This window comes from Onychostoma macrolepis, chromosome 02 (genome assembly GCF_012432095.1).
Source record: "Onychostoma macrolepis isolate SWU-2019 chromosome 02, ASM1243209v1, whole genome shotgun sequence".
NCBI lineage: Eukaryota > Metazoa > Chordata > Actinopteri > Cypriniformes > Cyprinidae > Onychostoma > Onychostoma macrolepis.
The window spans coordinates 27,612,591-27,625,279 of NC_081156.1; the positions used below are offsets into that span (position 1 = coordinate 27,612,591).

Sequence of the window (12,689 nt, forward strand, 5' to 3'; positions counted from 1 at the left end):
TTTTATCTTGAAATCAGATGCTGAAAGTTCAGCTTTGTCATCGCAAATAATTTTTAATATTAATAATGCTTCATAATGTTAATATTTTACTGTATATGTGTGTGTATATATATATATATATATATATATATATATATATATATATAATTTTTATTGTTAACAATTTTATTAGTATTACTTACATTTTTTACATTTATCTTTGTTTTGATATTTGTGTAGATTATTTGACAATAATGTGTGTAAAACAATCATGCCAATAAAACATTTTTAAAGTTGAACACTGGTAAGGAAAAACAGTGGAAAAGGGGGAGGAATATGATACATGTGTCATTTCTCTTTTTCTCAGGTGTTTCATGGAAATCAAAATCCCACAGATGAGGTCCGTGCCAGGCTGCCCAAACCCACTCTGACCCGTTACCTACGTATTCGACCTCTGTCCTGGGAACAAGGCATCTGCATGCGTTTCGAGGTGTACGGATGTAAAATATCAGGTATCTCATCCCACACACACTCATAGCAGAGGATTTTTTGTAGTGAGATTCAGCCATGACATCACTAAGAAATCCCAGCAGGTGTTGCTGTGGTTTGCAGCACTGAGTCACTTTCAATTCCCCCAAATTCGCTCACTCCGTGCGTGATCATTAGAGAATGACTCCACTCTCTATTCACTGACACCTAATACTGACATCAAGAGGTCCCATCTGCATGTGTGTGTGTGTTTATTTTAATAAATTCTCACCATTTCTGACAGGTAGAAGTAGCCAGTATGTCTCTTTCCTGTGGTTCAGAATATTGGTGCTCCTTTCATTAGAATAGCTCATATTCTCTCTCCTTCTCTCAGATGCTCCATGCTCCAGTATGCTAGGGATGGTTTCGGGTCAGATTTCGGACTCTCAGATCACAGTGTGGCCATTGGCAGAGAGGGGCTGGCTCCCAGAACAGGCCCGGCTCCTAACCGGCCGAACGGGCTGGGTGGTCGCTCACCAGCAGAATGTCGGAAAGAACCAGTCAGTGGAGCTGGATCTGGGGGCCCAGCGGATGGTATCGGGTCTCATCCTGCAAGGAGGGAAATACAGAGATCTGAATATTTTCATCAGACGCTTCAGAGTTACATACAGCACGAATGGAACGGACTGGAGCCACATACTAGAGGAGAACAGCAACAAAGTGAAGGTATTGCACGTGTAAAAGCCTGTTCACACAAAGAATGATATCTATAATGATAACTATAATTATATTAGCGCCTACACCAATGGACGGTAACATTCTGTTTGTTACAACCACTCACTGCATTTGTGTTGTCCGCCACTTTAAATGCTCGATCTCTTCAAAGTCGAGTGGATTCTGATTGGCCGTTAATGTTTTAATCATTAATCAGCTGAAAGTTGACACAGTTTTTCTGTGTCGTTAACACTATAGCTGTGGTCTGGACTTCCCTATTCTCATAGAGTTGGAATGATTAGTAAAACGATTTATATAGTTATTGTTATAGTTAAGAGTCATTGACACCAAGAACAATAAATATAATGATAACTATAATATAAAGTTTTAGTAATTGTTCTAATTTTACAAGAATAGGGAAATCCAGACAGTTATAACAATAAATATGTCCAGCTTATGAACAATAAAAACATTGAGAGCCAATCAGAATTCTATGGAAGCCCTCTTCCGCCACTGAATAAAAAATCGGTAATTGCAATTTTTTCTCAGAATTGCTTGATATAAACTCGCAGTTGCAAGTTAGTCAGTATTGCGTGACATAAACCCACAATTGCGAGAAAAGTCAGAATTTGAGATAAAAAGTTGCAGTTACCTTTTTTATTTTTTATTCAGTGGTGGAAACATGGTTCCACAGAATCCACCTGACTTTAAAGAGATAGAGCATTTATAGCAGCAGGAGAACATGCCTACATCGCATATTTAACGTCATCGCCATCTGTTTGTGTGGACACTAGTAATAGTAAACGTTGTAGTTATCGTTACTGTTATAGTTATCCTCACAGTTATTGAATGAAATGCAGTTTTTTTCATCTGTTTAAGCAGACAGACACAAAATGTTCTAAAGAAACTTTTGTTTTTTCAAACATCCAGGTGTTTATGGGTAATCAGAACCATGACACACCGGAAGTACGTACTTTTGATCCAATGCTCATGCGTTTCCTGCGTATCTACCCTGAGCGTGGCTCTCCTGAAGGCATGGGGTTAAGGCTGGAGGTTTTAGGGTGTGACCTGCAAGGTGAGTGACAACCAAACCAACCAATCACAGAGCCTAGAGGAATCTCGTCCTATTGCAAATTAACAAGATTGTTGAAATGGTGTATAATTTGTGAAAGCTTCCTTTATTTTAAATAACTTGCCTGTCTAAACATCCTTGATCTCTTTTCAGAGCCCACAACGCCTCTTCCCCTCACCACCACCATGGAAACTACAGTAGCTACCGTAACCAGCGCTCCAGGGAATATTCCAACAACCACCATTATTCCAACAACAGTGGAGAATTGCGATGATGATGGCAACTGCCGCAGTGAAGCAGTGACAGACTATGACACAACAGGTTAGACACACACACATTCACATCATTAACATCTATGATCTAATTATGTTGGCTAAACCATAACACTACCTCAACTCCTTAGAGAAACCTTATGGTATTTTTAGATTTTAATTAAGACATTATTTACTCACTTTATTATGCTGTTTTCATAATAGGGACTGTTGGGAGGTCCCAATAACGTTGGTAATTTCAGGTTTTACTATCTCTGTGGGACATTTAAGAAAGCAAAACCTCACATACACAAACATCCACACAGAGACAGACTATGACCCAAAAGGTTACAAATACAAACACCCACACAGTGAAATGCAGACCAACTGCGTACCAGCAGGTTACATACGCTCAGCAAAACAGCTGCATGCTACGACCCATAGGTTACACACAAACAACGACTTAAACTGTGACCTATCAGATTACACAAACACACAAATACACGTTTATCATTTCAGCACGCTGCAGAATGAAGACAATGGGTCTCATTCACTAATAATTGTGTGGAATATTTTGTATTTATACACGCACATGCACTTCTCACTAAAAAACCTCACAGTTTTGAGCTGTAATGCATCTTTTCTTACTTTTTCACTGTATATGATTTCATAAGATCATAAGGCCACCCAGAGTATGTTATTTTTGCATGCGGTTTCAGTTGTTCCTACTTTTAATGAATGATACAGAGTGACTCAACATGAACCAAATACATAAACATACAGAACATGCAGATGGAATTTAACTAGTCTGTATTTCATTAACTCTATAGCACATTCTGCATTTTGTTTTCGTTAGAAACTGCAGTTGCAGAGCCATTTATAGAGATGGAAGCAGTACCTGGTGAGAAACTACACACACACACACACACAAAATAGACAATTATCTGTAGTGGCAATAACAATTTGGAGTGTTGCTGTTGTCATAAAAAAAAAATAATAATAATAATCTGGTCCACCCTCGATGGGTACTCTCTTTAGTGGATGATTATAATTCCTACAGAATCACATTATGATATGTATGGAAAGCATACAGATACTTGATTAGCCTGATAGAAATGAGGAACATTATCCTCAATCTCTCTCTTTGGGGGTTTTCCATTTTGAGAGCAAGGAAAATCTCTACTGCCACCAAGTGTTGTGCTGCATATTTACATACTATAATCTCCAGCTGTTTAATATTGTTAAAGCCTTATGCAAAAATTCAAACACTGCAGAGTCTGTTACTTCTGACTGGCAGCTTCATGATGTCTAAGTAATAACACTTTGTAACTTGCAAAACAGCATAAATGCATGCATAGCAAGAAATTCCTCCACAATAAAACACTTAAAACATCAACACCACAGAAACACATTGGTTGCGAAAGGTTTATGGTTTCTAAATATTTGGTTTACTTGTTTTCCTGGTTTTAAGCATTAACTTATAACAATAGATTTGTTTTACAGATTTATATTTAGAACAAAAAAAAAATTGCTAATGGCATGAGAAAAATATTTAATTCAATACTCAATTTTCTGAAATCTCTGAATTTTGCTTCTCAGTTAAATGTGTCTTGTTTTAAGGATGCTTAGATGTTTATGAAACAACAACATAGAAACACACTGCATGTGAAAAGTTCCTAAAAAACTACCTAGATCATGAAATTTACGGGAGTCATTGGAGAATATGATATCTAGATACAGTGCTGCACAATTGGCCACCGGTTATTGGTGATTTAGCAGATTTCGCTGCAGTATCTGTTGGCAGATACAGGCTTACTTAATGCACCTCACTCCCCTTTGTGGTTTGAACCTACAACCTTTTGAATACCTGCCAAGATCTTTGAATAATAAGCTACCAGCAGTCCAAAAAGCAGAGGATGTTCCATACTGCACTAACTGTAGCTTACTTGAACAACTTTAGTTGGTTTGACTGGAAAGTAAATTCGGTATGAAGGACTGTAAAGTTGATTTAGATTTGTTTGTGCTCCTGTTTAGCGTATATTTGGTTTGCCTGTGACTTTGGCTGGGCTGATAACCCCTCCTACTGTGGGTGGAGTCAAGATGGAGGTGAAGGAGCTGAATGGCATATTAATAACAACAGCAAACACACTGATCACAAATTGCCTAATCTGGACCACACAGGTAAGAATAATCAGCATAGCATGAAATACAGATTTATAAATTCCTAAATGCACTTCTTTATCTCAAAACTAATTTTATTTTAAAGTATAGGGCAGAATATTGAGATAAAATGCTAAAGTGTTGCTTAAGCTCTTCCCTTCTGTTTCAGGGATGCCTCACAACTTCATTTACGCAGCTTCTAACACAAACGCGCAGATAGAGATCGAGAGAAAGACAGAAACGGAGACAGATGAAGAACTGGCGAGAAAAGGAAGGGTGGCGAGACTGGCCAGTTTGCCGGTCACAGCCCCGGATTCAGACCTGTGCATGTCTTTCTGGTACCACTTCACTGAGAAACACACAGGAACTCTGAACATCAAGCAGAAGATAGAGCGATTAGAGGCGGTGGTGGAGGAGAAGAGAGAGGACAATGAGCTTCTGATCCGCTCTGTGAATGGCCAGATGAAAAGCAGATGGAGGGAAGGAAGAGTTCTGATTCCCAGTGCAGACACTCCTTATCAGGTACTGATGGCCACTTTATGAGCCGAACATTCCTGATTCCAACATGATACTTACTTTTTTTCTGTTTGTGCATGGTAGGTGATCCTCGAGGCTCAAGTGGATCCTACAGAATCTGGTTACATCTCACTGGATGATATAAAGATGCTGGATGAAGTGGATCCTGAAGAGTGCAAGGGTATGTGTGACCACGCCCCTTTGTTTTAGCCCCTCCTTCTTTCTGTTTGGCCTGCCCTCTTTTTGTTAGCGGATTTCTCTCACCAGCCAAAAACCTTCATTAATATGCATCATCAAACACCTGCATCCCTTATATTAATAATCGAATGATAATAATAATCCAGACCACAATAACTGACCACAAAAGTGACCACCCACTTTTTTATTGATCTTAAAGGGATAGTCTATAGTTCATGCTGTTCAAAACCTGTATGCATTTCTTTCTTCTGTGGAACATAAAAGAGGATATTTTGAAGGTTGGTAATCAAACCGATAGGAACCAAAGCTGTTTGGTTCCCAACATTCTTCAAAATATCTTCTTTCGTGTTACGCAAAAGAAAGAAAGTCATACAGGTTTGGAATGACATGAGGAGAATAAATGATCAAATAATTGTCATTTTTGGGTGAATTATCGCTTCAATTCCAGATGTATTCATTTTTTTCCATAGGCATTTTCTATAATAGCGTTCTTCTTTTGAACCAAACCAATCAGCTGAGAAAAATCACACCTTTTTAAAATTTATATGTTGAAAATATCTCAAGGAATATGAATGAAATTTGAAAGGAATTCATCTCCTTGATTAGTGTGCATTTGCATTTCAGACCCAGATAATACAGGAGGTGATGAAGATGAAGTTGATGAGATCGGTAAGACCCACATTTTATTGGGAAAGCATTATAAGACATAATTTAATTATTGCACAGCTCAGTGTACTACAATAAAAAAATCTTAATTTGTATTTTTTACTTATTTTTAAGTGAAATATTTTAAAAATACAATTTTTTTCTCAGATTTTTACTAAGACATTGCTAGTAAATTTCACAAACAATTACAAAGAAGTGGCAAGTTACACAATTAAACATGATTTTTTAAAAGGAAAACTGAAATAGTATTTCCTTGTGCAACATACTTCAATAGTCTGCTTTATTTGTAACTTACATTTTTTTTTTTTTTTTTACAGTGTACATTTACTTGATAAACAAAATTGTATGAGGTATTAAACCTAATGGCAAAGGTTTTCTTGATTTAAGCGTAAACGTAAAATTTGCTATATATTTTAAACAAGAAAAAAATGCTAATGGCATTTAGGAAAAATATGTAATTCAATACATAGTTTATATTTTCCTTCTCAATTAAATGTAGCATGTTTTAAGGATGATTAGATATTTTTAAAGGTTTATTTTGCCATAATTCCCAGTATATGACTGTATTTGATCTCTTATATAATATAATTGAGCTTGCTTATGCAGGTCTCACAATCTCTCTGTTTCTGTCTGTCTTTCTCTCTCAACAGTGAACTGTGAGGGAACTGACAACACCATGTGGAGTTTTGGACGCGGCTCCATGCTGAAGAGTTTAGACCCCATCCTGATCACCATCATCGTGATGAGCGCCGTGGGAGTCCTGCTGGGCGCCGTGTGCGGGGTGCTGTTCTACTGCGCATGCGCTCACACTACAAACAGGAACCTCTCCGCTCTGGAGAACTACAACTTTGAGCTGGTGGACGGAGTCAAACTAAAGAAAGAAAAACTCAGTGCACAGAAATCTTACTCAGAGGCATGAGGAATGCTGGACGAACCCAGGAAACATTTGCTGGACAATGTTGGAGGAACGTTCTTAGAACGCTGTTGCAACGTTTCTCAAGGTCGAGACTGAGCGTTATTCTCAGGACGTGCAGGAAGAGAAACCGGCCTCTAGAGGGCGCCGTGTATAGATTGTACAGCCAGACGATGATTGTCTACTGTTTGTTTGTTCGTTTGTACATTTGTTGCTGGTGATGAGACCAAGACAAAACGATGTATCCTCTCACACAGTTGGATATTTTTTTTCGACAAGCCCCTTTTTCAGAGCTGTACACAACTGGGTTTTCAGTGTTATTGTGCTCGTTTATGCTTGGAGATGTGTTTGTTCAGTTGGTAACTCACACGTCATTCCAATGGTGCCTTTAAATGTGTTTTTGTTGCCTTTTTACAAATGCGTTCCTCCTTAGTCACAAACTGTTCACAGATACAGGCCAGAGGTCAATACATAATAATACATCTAATATATATCTCAACAGGATATGTGCATGATGTCTATCTCAATGTTAAGTAGCTAGATTATTTGGTCCATCTTCACTTATATTGTAAAACAACAGGTCAGAAGACATTTTGTTAGGGAAGCATTATAATATGACCCAATTTCATGATTTATTGATTTATTACACAGCTCTCTGCACTGCAGAATTTTAATCAGTATTTTTGTCTTATTTTCAAGTAAAACTGTTAAGATACTTTACTTGACAAGCAAAAATGTATAAGATATTAAGAACAATGGCAAACAGTTTTTCTTGTTTTTAATGTAAACATCACTAAAATTTGTTTTACTCATTTAAAACAAGAAAGAATTGCTCATTTTAATATTTTGCTTCTCAGTTAAATGTATCTTGTTTTAAGAATGTTTAGATATTTTGCTGGTAACAAGACAGAAATTCTCATGAATTGGGATTTTATTTTAAATGCACTTGGAATTCTGCAATCAAATATTTTAGTATAATTACATTTAAACTATAAAATTGCAGTCCTACTTCAGGGTCATGATACAGTTCAATACAGGTCAAAGGGTCAATGTTTAAATACATAATACATCTAATATATATCAATAGGACGTACGCATGACATCTTTCTCAATGTTAAGTAGCTAGAAAGAGATTCTGCCACTTTATTTGGTCCATCCTGACTCTATATATTGTAAAACAACAGCTCAGATGACATTCTTGAGAGACAGTGTTTTTTTTAAACGATGGAATAGTAATGTGGAATTTCTTTCAGCTGCCCATGTGGCATGTCAGTAAACGTGTGTTGCCATGGTATCGAGTGACATCTTATTTCAGAATGACATCACGATGTCTGCAGACCATCTGTGAAAATAGTGTCTTCTAGTCTGGACCCCTCCTGATCAGGAGAAGCTCACTCTGGGAACGTCTGGGAATCGAAGCGGAGACAAAGCAAATGAAGCATCTAAGATCTCCCCAAGGAAATTAATTGTATTTGAAGGATGTGAAAGGCACAAACTGATCCGTGCTCTTAAGCATTGCTGACAAAGGCATCTGGGTCTATTTCACACACAGCAGAAAAGCAATTTGTTTTCAGCATCTTGAAGGAGACGCCAGAAACTTTTCTCCTAATCAAATGAACCAACATATGTCATTTTGCACTGAGAATTATATTTAATGAAAGATTTAGATAGTAATAAAAGTGTTAACTACTTTAAATTGTAAGAGAAATCCAACTGTCTGTGTAACAGCTCACTTTTTTAAATGCTATTTAAAATGAAATGGTATTTTTCTTAATTGTAATAGTTGTTTTTGTGTCCTGAGGAACTGAAATAACACTCGAGATGCATTTTCATCACAGACTCTCTCTCAAAAAAAAAAAAAAAACTCAGTTTCACTTGATGTTATAAAGTCCAATCTGTCTGGTGGCTGTTTTGTATTCACAGTTCTGTGATGAACAGAAAAAAAAAAGACTGAAGACTTATGTCTCATTGGCATCAACTAATTCAACCAATCACATGTTTGCAACAGCAAATCTGACCAATCGGATTTATGAATTTCTCAACAACAACATTCCAAAGAGCAAAGCTAATAAAGTTTTTATAAAGATATTGTTTGAAACAACTGTCTTTTTATAAAGAAACTGTTATTTGTGTATAAATATTTGTGTGTGTGTGTACAGTGGGGCAAAAAAGTATTTAGTCAGCCACCAATTGTGCAAGTTCTCCCACTTAAAAAGATGAGAGAGGCCTGTCATTTTCATCATAGATATACCTCAACTATGAGAGACAAAATGAGAAAAAAAAATCCAGAAAATCACATTGTAGGATTTTTAAAGAATTAATTGGTAAATTCCTCGGTAAAATAAGTATTTGGTCACCTACAAACAAGCAAGATTTTTTGCTTTCACAGACCTGTAACTTCTTCTTTAAGAGTCTCCTCTGTCCTCCACTCGTTACCTGTATTAATGGCATCTGTTTGAACTCGTTATCAGTATAAAAGACACCTGTACACAACCTCAAACAGTCCAACTCCAAACTCCACCATGGCCAAGACCAAGGAGCTGTCAAAGGACACCAGAAACAAAATTGTAGACCTGCACCAGGCTGGGAAGACTGAATCTGCAATAGGTAAGGAATCTGCCACCAACCCCCCTACCAGTTACTTTTAGACGAAACCTGCGCTCCCTTTCTCCTTCCCATCTCTCCTCTGTAGTATCCTCCTCTCTTCCTTCACCCACCCATTTCTCATCTCTGGATGTAAACGCAGCTACTGAGACTTTATGCTCTACCTTAACCTCTTGTCTAGACGACATTTGTCCTCTCTCCTCTAGGCCCGCAGGCTGCTCCTTCCAACCCCTGGTTATCCGAGGTTCTTCGTGAACATCGGACTACACTCAGAGCGGCAGAGAGAAAATGGCGCAAATCAAACGATCTGTCGGACCTCAGTAGGTACCAGTCTATGCTCACATCCTTCTCTGCTAAAGTCCACACTGCCAAATCCTCACATTTCCGCAACAAGATCGACAGCGCTCCAGACATGCGTAATCTCTTCAGAACATTTAATTCCCTCCTCTGTCCCCCTCCACCTCCTCCCTCCACCTCTATTACAGCTGATGACTTTGCCACTTTCTTTACAGACAAAACTAGATCAATCAGTGGTCAGTTTTCACCTCCACGCACACAGGACCCTCACCCTACCACATCCACTGCTAAAACTCCCATCTTTTCTTTCTGTCCACTCACTGAAGCTGAAGTATCCAAGCTTCTCCTCTCCAACCATCCTACAACATGTCCTCTTGACCCAATCCCTCACACCTTCTCCAAGCAATCTCACCCACACTCTTACCTGCACTCACACACATCATCAACACATCCCTACTCACAGGTAACTTCCCCATTGCGTTCAAGCAGGCTCGGGTAACCCCACTGCTCAAAAAACCTACATTAAACACTTCTCTTATAGAAAACTACAGACCTGTCTCTCTCCTTCCGCTCATAGCGAAAACACTTGAACGAGTTGTCTTCAACCAAGTCTCACTGTTTCTTTCACAGAACGACAAACTGGATGCTAAACAGTCAGGTTTCAGGAGGGGCCATTCAACTGAGACTGCGCTTCTCTCGGTCACTGAAGCCCTGCGAATTGCAAAAGCCCATTCCAAATCATCAGTCCTCATTCTGCTGGACCTATCTGCCGCTTTTGACACTGTCAATCATCAGATACTCCTGTCCACCCTCTCATCACTGGGCATCTCTGGCATTCCACTTCGCTGGTTTGAATCCTATCTCACTGGTAGGTCTTTCAGGGTGGCCTGGGAGGTGAGGTATCCAAAGCACATACACTGGTCACTGGGGTTCCTCAGGGATCAGTTCTTGGACCCTCCTCTTCTCCACATACACTACATCACTGGGTCCCATCATACAGGCACATGGATTCTCATACCATTGCTACGCTGATGACACACAGCTCTACCTCTCTTTTCAACCAGATGATCCAACGGTAGCTGCAAGGATCTCAGGTTGCCTGGCGGACATCTCGGCATGGATGAAAGAACATCACCTGCAGCTCAACCTGGCAAAGACTGAGCTTCTTGTCCTCCCTGCCACTCCGACTCTACAGCATGACTTCACGATCCAGTTAGGTTCATCAACAATAACCCCATCAACTTCGGTCAGAAATCTTGGTGTAATCTTTGATGATCAGCTGACCTTCAAAGACCACATTACAAAACTGCTCGATCTTGCAGGTTTGCACTATATAACATCAGAAAGATCAGGCCCTTTCTGACAGAGCATGCTGCACAACTTATTGTCCAGGCCCTTGTCATTTCTAGGCTGGACTATTGCAATGCTCTTCTGGCTGGACTTCCGTCTAATACAGTCAAACCTCTACAAATGATTCAGAATGCAGCGGCACGACTGGTCTTCAACGAGCCCAAAAGAGCCCATGTTACACCTCTCTTTATCTCCATGCACTGGCTACCAATCACGGCTCGCATCAAGTTCAAGACACTGATGCTTGCATATAGAACAACCACTGGCTCAGCACCCGTTTACTTGCACTCTCTATTAACAAACTACATCCCTCCAGAAATCTGAGATCTGCTAGTGAGCGGCGCCTCGTGATGCCATCACAGAGGCGCAAAATCACTCTCTAGATCATTCTCATTCACCATTCCTGGCTGGTGGAACGATCTTCCCACCTCTATCCGAATGCTGGATCCCTGTCAATCTTCAAGCAACAACTGAAAACTCATCTCTTTCGACAGCACTTGACTTCATCCTAAACTTTAAAAAAAAATAAAAATTATCTTTACTTATTCCTTCCTTTGGTAGTTTGTATTTATTTGAACAATGCCTGAGACTTGGTGTTGCAAGCACTTCGTATGTCTGATTGCCTCTTCAAGATTAAGCGCTCTATGTATTCCCCAATTGTAAGTCGCTTTGGATAAAAGCGTCTGCTAAATGACTAAATGTAAATGTAAAATGTAGGTAAGCAGCTTGGTGTGAAGAAATCAACTGTGGGAGCAATTATTAGAAAATGGAAGACATACAAGACCACTGATAATCTCACTCGATCTGGGGCTCCACGAAGATCTCACCCGTGGGGTCAAAATGATCACAAGAACTGTGAGCAAAAATCCCAGAACCACACGGGGACCTAGTGAATGACCTGCAGAGAGCTGGGACCAAAGTAACAAAGGCTACCATCAGTAACACACTGCGCCAGGACTCAAATCCTGCAGTGCCAGGCGTGTCCCCTGCTTAAGCCAGTACATGTCCGGCCCGTCTGAAGTTTGCTAGAGAGCATTTGGATGATCCAGAAGAGGATTGGGAGAATGTCATATGGTCAGATGAAACCAAAATAGAACTTTTTGGTAAAAACTCAACTTGTCGTGTTTGGAGGAGAAAGAATGCTAAGTTGCATCCAAAGAACACCATACCTACACAGCATGGAGGTGGAAACATCATGCTTTGGGGCTGTTTTTCTGCAAAGGGACCAGGACGACTGATCCGTCTAAACGAAAGAATGAATGGGGCCATGTATCGTGAGATTTTGAGTGAAAACCTCCTTCCATCAGCAAGGGCACTGAAGATGAAACGTGGCTGGGTCTTTCAGCATGACAATGATCCCAAACACACCGCCCGGGCAACGAAGGAGTGGCTTCGTAAGAAGCATTTCAAGGTCCTGGAGTGGCCTAGCCAGTCTCCAGATCTCAACCCCATCAAAAAACTTTGGAGTCCGTGTTGCCCAGCGACAGCCCCAAAACATTAC

General features: G+C 39.6%; 1 protein-coding gene across 1 annotated transcript in view; it reads left to right on the forward strand.

Moving 5' to 3' along the window:
• The window catches only part of LOC131551433 (neuropilin-1a-like), a 28,320-nt gene extending 19,297 nt beyond the window's left edge, over positions 1-9,023 (forward strand). The window contains exons 8-17 of the mRNA XM_058794394.1: positions 347-491; positions 842-1,173; positions 2,092-2,236; positions 2,387-2,554; positions 3,341-3,385; positions 4,519-4,665; positions 4,814-5,166; positions 5,245-5,341; positions 5,983-6,027; positions 6,675-9,023. Of these exons, the coding sequence (XP_058650377.1) occupies positions 347-491; positions 842-1,173; positions 2,092-2,236; positions 2,387-2,554; positions 3,341-3,385; positions 4,519-4,665; positions 4,814-5,166; positions 5,245-5,341; positions 5,983-6,027; positions 6,675-6,943 (1,746 nt within the window). The 3' untranslated portion in view covers positions 6,944-9,023. The remainder of the gene's footprint in view (positions 1-346; positions 492-841; positions 1,174-2,091; positions 2,237-2,386; positions 2,555-3,340; positions 3,386-4,518; positions 4,666-4,813; positions 5,167-5,244; positions 5,342-5,982; positions 6,028-6,674) is intronic.
• The last annotated feature ends 3,666 nt before the right edge of the window (positions 9,024-12,689 follow it).